The sequence below is a fragment of the Sapajus apella genome, unplaced genomic scaffold, assembly GCF_009761245.1.
Source record: "Sapajus apella isolate SASKATOON/1434 unplaced genomic scaffold, GSC_monkey_1.0 scaffold129, whole genome shotgun sequence".
Taxonomy (NCBI): Eukaryota; Metazoa; Chordata; class Mammalia; order Primates; family Cebidae; genus Sapajus; species Sapajus apella.
The window spans coordinates 267,165-284,176 of NW_022437069.1; the positions used below are offsets into that span (position 1 = coordinate 267,165).

General features: G+C 41.3%; 1 protein-coding gene across 7 annotated transcripts in view; it reads right to left on the bottom strand.

Annotated features, from left to right (window-relative positions):
- BLM (BLM RecQ like helicase) overlaps positions 1 to 17,012 on the bottom strand; it is a 96,590-nt gene that overhangs the window by 22,449 nt on the left and 57,129 nt on the right. For all 7 annotated transcript variants that reach the window (XM_032262430.1, XM_032262434.1, XM_032262436.1 and 4 more), the window contains 4 exons: positions 11,505 to 11,611; positions 9,837 to 9,997; positions 4,292 to 4,487; positions 1,051 to 1,241 (listed from right to left, as the gene is read on the bottom strand). In XM_032262430.1, coding sequence (XP_032118321.1) covers positions 1,051 to 1,241; positions 4,292 to 4,487; positions 9,837 to 9,997; positions 11,505 to 11,611 — 655 coding nt within the window. The remainder of the gene's footprint in view (positions 1 to 1,050; positions 1,242 to 4,291; positions 4,488 to 9,836; positions 9,998 to 11,504; positions 11,612 to 17,012) is intronic.

The window sequence follows — 17,012 nt, forward strand, 5'->3', positions numbered from 1 at the left end:
TAGAGACGGGGTTTCACCATGTTGACCAGGATGGTTTCGATCTCTTGACCTCGTGATCCACCCGCCTCGGCCTCCCTAAGTACTGGGATTACAGGCTTGAGCCACCGCGCCCGGCCGAACTTTTTTTTTTTAGTAGAGATGGAATGTCACCAAGTTGGTCAGGCTGGTCTTGAACTCCTGACCTCAGGTAATCCACCTGCCTCGGCCTCCCAAAGTGCTGGGATTACAGGCATGAGCCACTGCACCCAGCCTGAGTATTAAACCTCTATGACCACATGTATGTTGGCCTCCACTCCAGTCTATGATTGGTCCACACCATGTTCACTGGTGACTCTGGCATCTTGCACATTTAAGTTTATTACTCCCAGACAGGTAAATAATACACCAAATGTGAAAATGCTCAGTAAGTAGTAAGTTACAGTAGACACTAAAATGTAGAAATACTATGATAGGTAAAATAACTACCTAATGATTGAATTTAACAATCCCCCAAGGGTATTTTAGGATAGATAATAGTGAATTTATCCACAAGCAGTTACTGTTATTCTTTATAGTTAAAAAAAAAGTAATGTAATTGATTTGAATTCAAACATACAGTATGCTAATTATTCTTTTGAGAATGAGATCTTTTAATATATTAAATATCTGAAATTTAAATATTAACATTTTAATTAATTAAAACAATATATTAATAATCTTAACATATTAAATTTAAAATATTCTACCTGCCCATGTTGGATCTCTTTGGATGTTTGTATATTAATGATATTTCTAAAATATTCTGTAATCATCAGTGCACATATATAAACTCAGTATTTTGGATATGCAGATGTCCAGTATATTTTTTAACAGGCTTCTAATGATGAAGAAAAGACGCTGCATGAAATTACTTTTTCGTGTTTCCATTCTAAATTACTGCTGGAAGAAAACCGTCTTTCCCCCGTTACTCCACTGACGACCACCTACTGCAATCTAATTTGTATCTACATTTCTAAATTATGAGAAAAAAATTATTTAATTTAAAAAAATTTTTAAATTTCTTTTTTTTACCTTTGTTTTACAGCAATTATCACAAGAAACATCTGGGTGTTTCTTACAAAAATCAGGATTAAATCCATTTTCACCAAAGTAAGCCAAAAGCTGTATTCTCCTGCATTCTGTTATATTTTCACAGTAATGTACCATGCTATACAAATTATTGAAGTGAGTCTCTCTTGTATGATGGTTTCCATCTTTTTCCACTAAAAGAGATGAAGAGTACAGTAAAACATACTTATTATAGGGTAAAAATAAAGAATGTCATAGAAATATTTAGAATAGATTCATATAACTTTAAATATTACATAAGAAAATTACTGTTAATAGCATTCAGTCAACATGGCATTCTGTGTTATAATTAACTGGGTATTAATGTTCATCCTCAAGATTTTAGTATTATCAGAATAAACGTTATTTTTTTTTCAAATTGTCATTATCCCCGAAGATGATGGTTCGACTTCTGTTTGCTGTATTTATCAGTCGAGCATGTGCTGAACTGAACATCCCCAGGAAGCAGAGCCTGGGATTCTGGCAGTGGCCATGCACTTCTCTGAATATCTGAGGTCAAAGCAGTTATATGAATGTTTCCAAAACTATGCGCCAGCAAGCCCCGGGTGCTGCAGGGAACTCACAGAGACAGGATATTTAAACTTAAGGGGAACAAAGTAATGTCTGACATCTGTTGAACATTACACAAATTAATTAGCTTGAGGTAGTTAATGGTATTACATTAGACTATGCTACATTCCTAGTAGCAATATCTTATCTTCGCAAAGTTGGGTTTTTGGCAGTTGCTATGATAAAAAGAAGCATCTCAAGAAAATCAATGTGAAACTGGAAATGAGAGTGGCAGTGTCTGATTTGATTCCTGGGTGTGAGAACTGCAGTGGCATAGTTCCCATCACTAAGCAATTGTCATTACTTAGGTATTTTAACACCAGGTGCGGTGGCTAACGCCTGTAATCCCAGCACTTTGGGAGGTTGAGGTGGGCAGATCACCTGAGGTCAGAAGTTTAAGACCGGCCTGGCCAACATGGTGAAACCCCTCTCTACTAAGAATACAAAAATTAGCTGGGCATGGTAGCATGAGCTTGTAATCCCAGCTACTGTACTTTGGAGGCTGAGGCTGGAGAATCGCTTGAACCCAGGAAGCAGAGGTTGCAGTGAGCTGAGATCACACCATTGCAATCCAGGCTGGGTGGCAAGAGCAAAACTCCATCTCAAAAAAAGGAAAAAATGAAAAAAGATTTTTTAAAAATATTATTTTTTCTTCCAATTTATGGGTATTTTCCCCCCAAATAGTTGCTGTTATCAGGACTTAAATATCTATGAAATTGTTTGGGCCTAAATTTTTTTTTTTTTTTTTGCCTCGGCTTCCCAAAGTGCTGGGATTACAGGCATTAGCCACCATGCCTGAGCATGTTTGGGGCTAACTTTAACATAGATTAAAAACACACACACAAATGGGCAAACCCAGTGTAAAGATTTCATTTTCTTCACTGAGAATCACTTGGGTTCTATCAAGCCTCTACCACTTACTAGTTCTGCATTCCATTTTCCTCCTCTGTAAAATGAGGAAAGCAAAGGTCTTAACTCTCAGGGTTATTGTGAAGATGAAATGAGTTGACGGTATATGTAAGGCATTTTGAATGGTAAACAGTAAGTGCTAAATAAAGACTGTAATAATTACCGCTGCCATACTACTATTACTCCCATTGCTCCTGCTTTATCAAGTCATCTTGGGGACAAGTGACAAAACCTTTCTGAAGCTCACTTTTCATGGGAGTACCTCTATATCACAAGTTAGTTGTTTTGAATAAGGTCATAAGGTGATACATGCAGTGTTGGGCACAGTGCTTGGTACGTGCCATTTCCCATGCTCAGTACTCCTGCCAGAGTTAATTTAAAAGTGATCTCAGCAGGGCACTGTAATCCCAGCACTTTGGGAGGCTGAGGTTGGTGGATCACCGGAGGACCAGCCTGGCCAACATAGTGAAACCCCATCTCTACTAAAAATACAAAAATCAGCTGTAGTCCCAGCTACTCAGCAGACTGAGGAGAAAGAATTGCTTGAACCTTGGAGGCAGAGGTTGCCATGTGCCAAGATTGTGCCATTGCACTCTAGTCTGGGTGACAGAGTAAGACTCAGTCTCAAAAATTATCTTATATAAGTAATTGCACAAATGCCCAAAAATATTTGTACAGGGATGTTCAATACTGCGTTGTTGATAACAGTGAAAAACCATAAACAAGATCTATAAGAGGGGATTAGTTTAACAACCATGGAATAACCATGCTATGGAACTCTAGGTAGTCAAGCTATATGTATTCACTGGAATGATAATTATATCCTACTGTTGACGGAAAAAAATTGGGTCATTTTATATATATAAAGTATGTATAATTCCATTTACATTTTAAAATATGTGCATTTGGAAAAGGTAATACGAAATACAAGATATTGCCTCCTCTAAAGGGAGGGGATGGATGAGACAGGAGAGCCTATGGGTAGGGGGAGAGGTTCAGCTCTATTGATTGTGTTTTTTTTTCTTAATCCAGATGGTGATATATGACAGTTCATTATTTTCTCCTTTTTATGTTTCTGCATGTTTCAAATATGTGTTACATGCAAGAATGCATGCAGAGATTAGGTCTGAAAGGACACAAAGGAAACAAATAACTAGAGTTATTTTAGGGGCAAAACTACAAGACATGGTTTGTAAACTTTCCGCCTTGTACACATCTGTATCATTTGAGTTTTACATAATAAGCACTTACCACTTTTACAATAAAAATGAACTAAAACAAAATTGCCAATCTGTATAGACACCTCTATTTTTTTTTTTGAGACGGAGTTTCACTCATGTTACCCAGGCTGGAGTGCAATGGCGCGATCTCGGCTCGCCGCAACCTCTGCCTCCTGGGTTCAGGCAATTCTCCTGCCTCAGCCTCCTGCGTAGCTGGGATTACAGGCACGCACCACCATGCCCAGCTAATTTTTTGTAGTTTTAGTAGAGACAGGGTTTCACCATGTTGACCAGGATGGTCTCGATCTCTTGACCTCGTGATCCACCCGCCTCGGCCTCCCAAAGTGCTGGGATTACAGGCTTGAGCCACCGCACCCGGCCTCTGACACCTCTATTTTTCTATGATTATTTAAGGAACGCTTGAGCAGAAGTACCACAATAACAGGGGTAGATGACTATCATGAGGCTGAAGATGATAGAATGTGTCTACACGGAGCCAAGCTTACTCATTATAAGTCTTTTCAGTCTGGTCACATCGTGATAGGTATAGAAAAGCAGGCAGTGAGATATTTCCCCATCTCTTCCAGCTCTGCCAGATTCTTGGTAGTAACCCTCCATAGATTTAGGGAGAGATGCATGAATCACAAATCGCACGTCCGGTTTGTCAATTCCCATTCCAAATGCAATTGTTGCACAGATAACCTGATATAAAAGCAAAAGCTTATTAGACTCAGAATGCACAGACTTAAAGGAACATTTTAATAATAGATGCTTCTAAAAGCTCTATCCTTTGTTTTACTTTAAAATGCACTCTACATAAAAACATAGTATCTTAACTTGGTCCCATTATTTAGTATAACTAATATGAGTTTGTTTTTTTTTTGAGACAGAGTCTAGCTCTGTCACCAGGCTGGAGTGCAGTGGCGCAATCTCGGCTCACTGTAACCTCTGTCTCCTAGGTTCAAGGGATTCTCTTGCCTCAGCCTCCCAAGTAACTGGGACTACAGGTGTGCACCACCATGCCCAGATGGGGTTTCACCATGCTGGCCAGGATGGTCTCAATCTCTTGACCTCGTGATCCACCCTTCTCAGCCTCCCAAAGTGCTAGGATTACAGATGTGAGCCACCGAGCCCGGCCCTAATATGAATTTTAATGCTGATAACTTGCAATTCCATTAAGACCGAAGAAGGTAAAGTGAAGTTCAGTGTGGCCGGCACTTTCTTGTGTGACTTGGTGGTGTCAGGTAAGGGAGCCAGAATCCACTGCAGTCAACCTGTTCTGTTTTTGCTGCTGAGGTGTGGGGATGTTGCTCACACAGTCATGATATCCAGGTCAGTGATCATAAGCGATGTGTTGCTCAGGAGCTCCAGGGTGCTCCCAGGGCTCCTCAGAGGTCACTGCCGCCAGCTCCTCCAATGGCTCAGGAACAATGCGTTCTTACCTGCTCCACTGCTTACCATCAGTCTTCCCAGTGGCACCAGCTGATCACACACCAACTCCTTTTATTCATCAGCTGATTTAAAGTCAAAGCTTGTAAAATTTTAATGGAAGCTCATGTGGATAAAAGTGTCAGAGCTACTTATACCAAAAAAAGGAAAAAGGCCGAGGACTGTGGATCTTAGCCCATACAAATGATTTAGCGGAAGCAAGGTGGTTGTTCACTTTCAGGAGCTTGATAAATCAGTTTTCAAGGATACCCATTTCAGTTGGGAATTTGGGACCTATTTAACCCAGACCAAAATATTATATCTCCAGGCAAAATTACATTTCACAAATAAAACTGCAAGAATTTTTTTTAGCACTTAAAAAAATGAATTGCTACTGCAAGAACAGTATTTCAAAGGCAAGCGAACTATGTGGCAGGCAGATGGAGGCTGATGACATGATTTCAGTAACTGTGATTACCAGGGGAAGGAACTCAAGCTCTGGAGTGTGTGGACAGTAAAGGGGACATTTATCAACACAGGAATGGCAGGGAGTGGCCTGCGCACTCGGCTAGACATCCATCTACATTTATGGCACTCTGATCAAAGGCAAGTCTCCTTGGAAACAGAGACTACTGTAGCTTCTAGTGATGGAGAGCAGGTGGAGACGCTGTACAGCAAGATGTGTCAGCCGACAGGTCCGGAAGCGTGACCCGCAGGGTTCTGTGAAGTCCAGGTGCATCGCCCAGTGTCGATGTGGGCACACGGCTGTGAGGCACCGTCTGTAGCCTCCAAGCGAGGCTGCGATGCTGCCAACTCTTTCAGAAAGCTCTTATTTCTTGAAATTGGGAAAAGTGGCTTTGTGATTTCCTTCTTTATTTCTGTGCTTTTAAAACTTCAAGCCACAATCATTCTTTGAGAAGAGTAACAGCCAAGTTTTATTCTAACTCATGAATCTAACAAGATCAAGTCTGTCTAGCTGGTATAGGCTAACATTATATCCCTACTATAAGGATTAGTCTGAGAGCAGAAATAATTAGATTTTTAAAAACCCCTGCCGGGCGCGGTGACTCAAGCCTGTAATCCCAGCACTTTGGGAGGCCGAGGAGGGTGGATCACGAGGTCAAGAGATCGAGACCATCCTGGTCAACATGGTGAAAGCCCGTCTCTACTAAAACTACAAAAAATTAGCTGGGCATGGTGGTGCGTGCCTGTAATCCCAGCTACTCGGGAGGCTGAGGCAGGAGAATTGCCTGAACCCAGGAGGCGGAGGTTGCGGTGAGCCGAGATCGCGCCATTGCACTCCAGCCTGGGTAACAAGAGTGAAACTCCGTCTCAAAAAACAAACAAACAAACAAACAAAAAAAACAAAAACCTGTCACTATTTTTTAACCATATTTTTGATCAGTTATATATATATGTATATATAGCTGCACTATAGATTATTTATACTATACATAGCCATTTAAAGGATTTGAAAAAACATCATTCTTTTTTTTTTTTTTGAGGCAGAGTTTCGCTCTGTTGCCCAGGCTGGAGTGCAGTGGCATGATTTCGGCTCACTGCAACCTCTACTTCCTGGGTTCCAGTGGTTCTCCTGCCTCAGCCTCCTAAGTGGCTGGGACTACAGGGGTACACCACCATGCCAGGCTAATTTTTGTATTTTTTGTAGAAACGGGGTTTTACCATATTGCCTGGGCTGGTCTCCAACTCCTGGGCTTAAGCAATCTTCCTGCCTTGGCCTCCAAAAGTGCTGGGATTACAGGTGTGAACCACCATGTCTGGCCCTTACCTGCAAATTCTTTCCTTATCATCTATTGTTTTTACATGTTTTCTGGTCAGTTCTATTCCACTGATCTGCCTATAATTGCAAATGAGTATTCATGTGTTATTATTTTTATTATTTTTGCCATACTTAGTTATTTTCCCTCGAATATGCTTCCAGACAAACTTTATTTATTTATTTATTTTATTTTATTTTTTTTTGAGACGGAGTTTCGCTCTTGTTACCCAGGCTGGGGTGCAATGGCGCGATCTCGGCTCACCGCAACCTCCGCCTCCTGGGTTCAGGCAATTCTCCTGCCTCAGCCTCCTGAGTAGCTGGGATTACAGGCACGCGCCACCATGCCCAGCTAATTTTTTTTTGTAGTTTTTAGTAGAGACGGGGTTTCACCATGTTGACCAGGATGGTCTCGATCTCTTGACCTTGTGATCCACCCGCCTCGGCTTCCCAAAATGCTGGGATTACAGGCGTGAGCCACCGCGCCCGGCCCCAGGCAAACTTTAGAAAAAGTTTATCAAAAGGGGGAAAAAGCCACTGACATTTGGATTAAATATATAAACTAATCTGGGAAGACTGCAATCAGTATTTCAGTGAAGATAAATCAGTGATATATTTCTGAACTTTTTGCATATCTCAAATGCCTTTTTGGTTTCAACATAAATGACAATGAGCTTGGTATGAAGTTCTTCAGTCCGCGTCTTCCCTTGTCTGATTCTGCAGACAGTCTTCTATTATTTTTGTTATGTATTTCATATGTATTTATTTATAACACGCTTATCTGTTTCAATTACCCTGCTTTCCTACTGGGTACACTTACTGTGCTTAAGCTGAATCCCTACCTCCTTTTGTCAACAAAGATTATTTTCCCTCCATTTTAATCTCTTTTTTCCTTTGCACTCTTAAGTTATTCACATCACTGACTCAACTGCCTCCCCTGCGTCATTCCATTTGTGTCTTAATATATAATCTGCTCTTAGTTTTGTTTCTCTAGTTTAGATAAATTACATTTTTTTTTTTTTTAAGATGGAGTCTTGCTCTGTTGCCCAGGCTGGAGTGCAGTGGTACTATCTCAGCTCACTGTAACCTCTGCCTCCCTGGTTCAAGTGATTCTCCCACCTCAGCCTCCCGAGTAGCTGGGACTACAGATGCCCACTACCACGTCTGGCAAATTTTTATATTTTTAGTAGAGACAGGGTTTCGCCATATAGTCCAGGCTGGTCTCAAACTCCTGACCTCAGGTGATCTGCCCACCTTGGCCGCCCAAAGTGCTGAGATTACAGGTATGAGCTACCACGCCTGATCATTAACTGAATTTTGATTTCTCCCTTCATCTAAGCCTGTGATCTTCTTACGGAAGTTGTTGCTAGTTCACATATATGAAGTCTTTTTATCTTTCTTGGGATACTAAACTGATAACCTCTAAAATTTTGTTTTCCCAGAGAAAACAATTTTGAGAGACATTTTTCCTCTGAATCTTGAAAGTAAATACTTTTTCCTGAGCCGAAACTTTTCATAGGCTCCAAGTAATTATTCATTGTTTTGTTCAAATTTATCCTTATGTTTAGAGGGACCTATCCCAGACTGGCAATTACCACAATATGAAATGCCTAAAGTGTTCTCGGTTTTCCTCCCACCCACCTGGGTGAAGGCAAACTTCTTATCTCAGAAATAGATGGCCAATATTGTTAGTTACTAGGGAAATGCAAATCAAAATCACAAAGAGGGCTGGGCATGGTGGCTCACACCTGTAACTGCAGCACTTTTGGAGGTTGAGGCAAGAGTATCACTTGAGCCCAGGAGTTCAAGAATAGGTTGGGCAACACAGGGAGACCTCATCTCTATAAAAAATTAAAAATTTAGCTAGGCATACTGGTACGCCTGTGGTCCTAGCTACTAAGGAGGCTGAGGCACTAGAATTGCCTGGCCAACATGGTGAAACCCTGTCTCCACTAAAAATATTAAACCAAAAATTAGCTGGGCGCGGTGGTACGTGTCTATAATTCCATCTACTAGGGAGGCTGAGGCAGTAGAATCACCTGAAGCTGGGAGGTGGAGGTTGCAGTGACCTGAGATCCCTCCTCTGCACTGCAGTCCAGGCAAACCAAAGTTCAAACCAGACATTGAAACCAAAAGTTATACGTGTGTAGGAGGGACTATTTTATATATATATATATATAATTTTAGAATTTATTGTTATCAAACTAAATGAGATTTTACAATTCCTAGAACTGAGATGGCTGCAATAGTCTGCCCTATAAATAGCAAGTTAATGCTGTCATAATGCAAAAAGGAATGTTTAATATGCAATTTTATATATCCTATTGTGGTACTAAAAAGACATTTATTTGTTACTTCTAGATAGTTCATCTCCAAATAGTTCTGTCTCCAAAAAAAAAAAAAGAAAAGTTCACAAAGACCATATACTATATGATTCTATTTACATGCAACATACAGAGTAAGCAATAAACTCTAGAAACAGGTTAGTAGTAGTTAGTAGATTTGTGGTTGCCAGGCCTTAGGGGGTAGGGAAATTGACTGGGTATGAGGTTTCTTTTTATGGTGATCAAAAATTCTGGAATTAGTGATGATAACTGTACAACTTTGCAAATATACTAAAAACTACTAATTTGTCTGCTTTGAAAGGATAAATTTTATGATATGTGAATTATATCTCACGCAAGTTTTTTTAATGAAAGAAAAGCAACTTTAGAAGTCTCAAATTTCAGTCTCATTTTGATGTTTACTACCTTCAAGGTAAAAACAATTTGCATTCTACATGTGCACGTTTGCTTACGTGCTATAGAATATTATTTCTATTATTTGTTTATCTTTAAAACTGTTACCTGACAGCCATCCTGATTAATCCACTTCTGCTGTACTTCATCTCTGGCAGAATCACTGAGGCCAGCATGGTAAGCAAGGGCAGCGAGCCCATCTCTCTGTAATGTGTCAGCCATGGTGTCGCATTCTCGCCTGGAGAGGCAGTAAATTATCCCTGAGTCATCTGCCAAGAAACCAAGAGTACTGAGAAGCAGGAACTTTTAACATAAACAACAACACAATTTATACTATGTTCTCAGAAATATATGAACCAAAAATACATCTCCTATAGTGCTTTTTTTTTTTTAATTTTTGAGACAGAGTCTTGCTCTGTTACCAGGCTGGAGTGCAGTGGTGCGATCTCAGCTCACTGCAACCTCCGCCTCCTGGATTCAAGCAATTCTCCTGCCTCAGCCTCCTGAGTAGCTGGGATTACAGGTGTGTGCCACTAGCCTGACGTATTTTTAGTAGCGATGGGGTTTCACCATGTTGGCCAGGATGGTCTTAATCTCTTGACCTCATGATCCGCCCGCCTCTGCCTCCCCAAGTGCTGGATTACAGGCATGAGCCCCCACGCCTGACTCAGGGTTCTTATACTGTTAGAACACCACACAGGTGAATAATTGAAGCAAAGAATTCATGTGCACTGGAAATGAGATGTGGCTTTTAATCCTGTCACTGCTAATGACTTGTGAGGTGGACCTGGATGAACTTTGGGCTCTATTTCACACTAAATACATGTGGGTATAAAAAAGCCACCCTTGGCCGGGCACGGTGGCTCATGCCTGTAACCCCAGCACTTTTGGGAGGCTGAGGAGGGTGGATCATTTGAGGTCAGGAGTTCGAGACAAGCCTGGCCAACATAGTGAAACCCTATCTCTACTAAAAATACAAAAAAAAAAAAAAAAATTAGCCAGGTGTGATGGCAGGCACCTGTAATCCTAGCTACTCAGGAGGCTGAGGCAGAAGAATCACTTGAACCCAGGAGTTTTGAGCCAGTGTCTGGTCATCTAAATTTTCTTTAATGGGCATGTATTAGACTTATTATTATGTGTGTTCTTTTTAGAAACAGAAATTAAAGGATATTACAGAAAAGTCATCTCTCTGTGGATGAGCCAAAGGTCTAGATACACACGTGAAGCTATTTACATTAGCTGCCTGGGGGAGGTGGGCCTGCACAGGGAAATGACTTTTTCTTGTAGATCTCTATTGTCTGATTTGTCCACACAAGCATGCATACTAATTTCCAAAACATAAAATAGAAATACCAAAAAAATTCTCTATGGAAAAGTGGAAAGGGGGTTACATGGAAAACTACTATGAATTTCAGAATCTCATTTGGGTTAATATAATTCAAAGGTAGACAGGCTTGGGAGAAGGCACTAAAACAAAAAGCTCTTTAATTCATACCCTGATAGAAGCCTGAGGAAAGACACTGAAACCAGAAGTTATACGTGTGTAGGAGGGACTATTTAATATATATATATATTTTAGAATTTTTTTGTTATCAAACCAAATGAGATTTTACAATTCCTAGAACTGAGAGGGCTACAATAGTCTGCTCTATAAAGAGCAAGTTAACGCTGTCACAATGCAAAAAGGAATGTTTAATATGCAATTTTATATATCCTATTGTGGTACTAAAAAGACATTTGTTACTTCTAGACAGTTCATTACATGGCTGTACTTACATGGGTAGTGCTTTCTGATCCATTCTAGGCAATCAAATGCCACCTTTTTAGGCTTTTTTGGTAACACATAGTATTTCAGATTATGTCTGTTAAAGCTCATGCTAAACCTAAAAAAAGTCCCAAACATAAAAGTTAGTTATTATGAGAAAATACGGCTTTAGGTATTGTTATGGACTACATGTGTCCCCCTAAAATCCTAACGCCCAATGTGACAGTATTAGGAGTAGGACCCTTCGGGAGGTAATTAGGTCATGAGGGGTGGAGTCATGAATGAGATTAGTGCTCAGATAAAAAAAGCAGAGACATCACTGGCTCTCCCCACCCTCATATGTGAGTATACAAAGAGAATCCTACCATTTCTACACCAGGAAGAGGGGCCTCATCGGACATGGATCTGCTAGCACCTCGATCTTGGACTTCCTGGCCCTCAGAACCACAAGAAAGAAACGGCTGTTGTTTAAGCCACTAGTCTACAGTATTCTGACACAGCAGCCGAGCTAACATCAGGTAAACTTTTTTTTTTTTTTTTTTTAAGATGGAGTCTCACTCTGTGACCGAGGCTGCAGTGCAGTGGCATGATCTTGGCTCATTGCAACCTCCGCCTCCCAGGTTCAAGTCATTTTCTTGCCACAGCCTCCCAAGTAGCTGAGATTATGGATGCCTGCCACCACACACAGCTAATTTTTGTATTTTTAGTAGAGACAGAGTTTCACCATGCTGGCCAGGCTGGTCTCGAACTCCTGATCTCAGGTGATCTGCCTGCCTTGGCCTCCCAAAGTGCTGGGATTACAGGCATGAGCCACTGTGCCTGGCCACTGTTAAGTGTATTTTATGTGTGATCCAAGACAATCCTTCTTCCAATATGGCCCAGGGAAGCCAAAAGATTGGAAACTCCTGGGATACATAAAGAGTTAACTGCAGGACAATAGAAGGAGCTGAAGCCCTACTGATCACGGTCACTTTATTTTTGTTCTTGGCCCCAAATAAAATACGGCTGACTCCGAGACAGACGTGCTCCTCCTCTTCCTCTGGTCTACTATTCTTGCCCCATTTCCTCCCTCCCATTTCCTCAGTGAGCTTGTTCTCTCCATTAGCTCCTTTCTTGTATTTTCAGTCTGTTCTGTGAATTTTTCTCCTGTCTCTGAATATGTTCTAGGACCACCTTTTCCAAAAACAGGAAGCCTCTGCTGATCCTACCTTCTAATCAACCTCTCTCTTTTCCTCCAATGGCAAGTTTCTCAGAAGATACTTATGTTCCCAACCAGCTAACTACACATCCAATTCCAATTATCATTAATTTTCATTTTTAATTTTGCTACTACCATTCTACCAACATTGTTGTTATTATTATTATTATTCCAAGGCTTTTTTTTTTTTTTTTTTTTTTTGAGACGGAGTTTCACTCACGTTACCCAGGCTGAAGTGCAATGGCGTGATCTCGGCTCACCGCAACCTCCGCCTCCTGGGTTCAGGCAATTCTCCTGCCTCAGCCTCCTGAGTAGCTGGGATTACAGGCATGCACCACCATGCCCAGCTCATTTTTTGTATTTTTAGTAGAGACGAGGTTTCACCATGTTGACCAGGATGGTCTCGATCTCTTGACCTCGTGATCCACCTGCCTCGGCCTCCCAAAGTGCTGGGATTACAGGCTTGAGCCACCGCGCCCGGCCAATTCCAAGGCTTTTAAAACTAAAGAAAGGTGATGGAATTGTTATAGGGTCCTGCCCTCCAGGGACTCCATTGTTCCTCCCCATTTCAACCCAGTGTCAGGGCAGGCACCTGTAATCCCAGCTACTCAGGAGGCTGAGGCAGGAGAATCACTTGAACCTGGGAGGCAGAGGTTGCAGTGAGCGAAGATCACACCACTGCACTCCAGCCTGGGTAACAGAGCAAGACTCTGTCAAAATAAAATAAAATAAAATAAAACAAAACAAACAAACAAACAAAAAAACCATGGGGAATAAAACCACTGGCTTTCTGTTTTGAATCTAAATCCAACTAGATGGGCCCATGCGATAGTGAGCAGTGATCTTTCTGCATTTGGTATATGCAGACTGGTCTTCTCTCAGTCTTCACTCTTTCTGGTCTCTCTGTATTCCACTCTTTTTTTTTTTGACAGTCTTGCTCTGTCCCCCTGGCTGGAGTGCAGTGGTACGATCTTGGCTCACTGCAACCTCTGCCTCCCGGGTTCAAGTGATTCTCACGCCTCAGACTTCTGAGTAGCTGGCATTACAGGTGCCTGCCACCACGTCCAGCTAAATTTTGTATTTTTAGTAGAGATGGGGTTTCGCCATATTGGCCAGGCTGGTCTCAAACTCCTGACCTCAGGTGATCCTCCCACCTTGGCCTCCCAGTGTTGGGATTACAGGCATGAGCCACTGCGCCTGACCTGTATTCTACATTGTTGGCTACTCTAACTGAAAATTCTCTATTAGGTCTTACAACTTTACATTCCCATGGAATTACTCCCCTCGCAATTCTAGTTTCTCCACCTCCGTCTCTTTTTCCTTTGCTCACTCCTTAAGTGAGAATCACTCCATAGACAACTGGCTCTCATGTCTTCTCTTCCAGTATCTCCTTCAGCACTCTCGCTGCTTTAAACAGCACCTAAAAGTCACATGACTGAAAGTCCCATGTGTCCCAGCTGTTGCCCTCACCTTAGACCTCTTTTCACAGTTTAAACCACATTTCAATATTTTTTTAGACAACTGGTCTAAAACTGGGATGCATACATTCCTAGGGGCTCACAAAGACTTTCTAAGTGTACAGGAGCAAAGATAATCTTAAACAAATTCAGATCCTCCATTTTCACATCCCTTGGCTTCCTATGTGGGATTGGTTCTAGGTCCTCCTCAGGATACCTAAATCCAAGGATGCTCAAGTCCCTGATATAAAATGGTGTAGTATAAGTATATAACACATGCATATCCTCCTGATATAAAATGGTGTGGCATGTGTATATAACCTATGCACATCCTCCTAATATAAAATGTTGTATATGTATGTAACTTCTGCACATCCTCCTGGACACTTTAAACCAGCTCTAGATTACTTATAATATTCAATACAATATATTAAAGAAAGGCCATGTAAATAGTTGCTACACTGTACTGTTGGTAACTATGTAACATTTTCCTTCTTTCATGGTGGGAGATACAGCAGAGTATGCCTACGCATCACTTCATTCATGGGGATGCAGCATAGTGCAGCAAATTCAAGTCTTGCTTTTTGAAACTTTCAATTTTTCTCTCAAATATTTTTGATATGCAGCTGGGTGAATCTGCAGATGCAGAAATTACAGATACAAAGGGCTGGCTGTCCTTTTTCCTAAGACTGATCTGAGAATGCTCCCACAGACAAGACATCCTGGCCGGGTGTGGTGGCTCACATCAATAATCTCAACATTTTGGAAGGCCGAGGCAGGAGCATCACTTGAGCCCAACAGTTCAAGACCAGCTGGGCAACAAAGCGAGACCCCTGTCTCTATTTAAAAAAAGACGTACTGCTGATTTCGCCTTTCCCATTTTTCCCTTTTACAACTGTCCTACTTTCTCTAAACAAACAAACCAGTCCTATTTTTGGTCATTCTGAATTTCACCATTGTGCACCGTTCCAGGATGTAAAAACCTCCAAAACACCAAACAAAGCAAATTGAAATATAGCATGAGTGTAGGTGAAACTTTCTTTAATTAAAGCACCAGAAATCCTTGGTAGGAGAGCCTCATTTCTTTAGGTGTTTTACTTATTTCTGTTAAGGGTGAAAGGTAACTAGGAATAAAGTATTTGGGCGCTTACTACCAAGCTCTAATTTGAGATTTACTGAGAATAAGGTGGTGGGAATGAAGATGGCCTTCACTTTGTGATGTTGTTTCTTTCATCTCTATAACCACAGCATGCACTACCCCAAAAGCCTTTGTGACGACTGTTAAACAATACTTTGATACACCTCTCTTATGATGGCATTTGTATGCACAAAACACCCAGAGACCTTTTAGTGTTTGAAATGGCAGAATGTGTAGCAGATTGTGGCAAAAAGGTAGTAGATTTAAGAATTGTCTAAGAATACAAATGATGAAGGAAATCTCAACATTTATTTGAGTCGATTTGGGTTTAAGTTGGAAACAGTGCATGAGTGTCCCCACCAATAGAAATTTTGTTGTGCCTGGGCATAGCAATGGCCTTACTGCTTTTTCCCACATTAAGAAAAATACTTTATTTTCAGAAAAGTGTTTTATTAATTAAAAAAAAAATCTTTGGACCAGGGGCGGTGGCTCATGCCTGTAATCCCAGCACTTTGGGAGGCCGAGGTGGGCGGATCATGAGGTCAAGAGATCAAAACCATCCTGGCCAACATGGTGAAACCCCGTCTCTACTAAAAAATACAAAAACTAGCTGGCCATGATGGCGCACGCCTGTAGTCCCAGCTACTGAGAGGCTGAGGCAAGAGAACTGCTTGAACCTGGGAGGCGGAGGTTGCAGTGAGCCAAGATCACGCCACTGCACTCCAGCCTGGCACCTGGCGACAAAGCAAGACTGTCTCAAAAATAAAAAATAAAAATTCTTTGGGTCGAAAAGAGAGACAAAAATAAGTATTGGTGAGGATATGAAAAAATCAGAACCCTCATACCCCGCTAGTGAAAATGTAAAATGGCACAGCCACTTTGGAAAACAGTGTGGCAGTTCTTTAAAATGTTAAACAGGCTGGAGGCAGTGGTTCACACCTGTAATCCCAGCATTTTGGGAGACTGAGGCAGGTGGATCCCAAGGTCAGGAGTTTGAGACCAGCCTGGCCAATATAGCGAAACTCTGTCTCTACTAAAAATACAAAAATTAGCCAGGTGTGATGGTGCATGCCTGTAGTACCAGCTACTCAGGAGGCTGAGGCAGAAGAATCACTTGAACCTGGGAGGCGGAGGTTAAAGTGAGTCAAGATTGTGCCACTGCACTCTAGCCTGTGTTACAGAGCGAGACTTCATCTCAAAGAAAAAAAAAAAAAAAAAAAAAAAAAACCAGAAAAAAGTTAAACATCAAGTTACTATATGACCCCATAATTTCACTCCTGGGTATATACCTAAGAGAAATGAAAACAGATGTCCACACAAAAATTTATACATGTATGATTATAGGAGCAATTTTTCTAATAGTAAAAAATAAAAATGGAAACAACCCAATATCTATCAACTGATGAATAAAGAAAATGTTGTAGATGTAAACAATGGAATATTATTCACCAACAAACCATGAAAACATTATGCTAAGTAAAAGTAGACAGTCACAGGCCGGGCGCGGTGGCTCAAGCCTGTAATCCCAGCACTTTGGGAGGCTGAGGCGGGTGGATCACGAGGTCAAGAGATCAAGACCATCCTGGTCAACACAGTGAAACCCCGTCTCTACTAAAAATACAAAACATTAGCTGGGCATGGTGGCGCGTGCCTGTAATCCCAGCTACTCAGGAGGCTGAGGCAGGAGAATTGCCTGAACCCAGGAGGCGGAGGTTGTGGTGAGCCG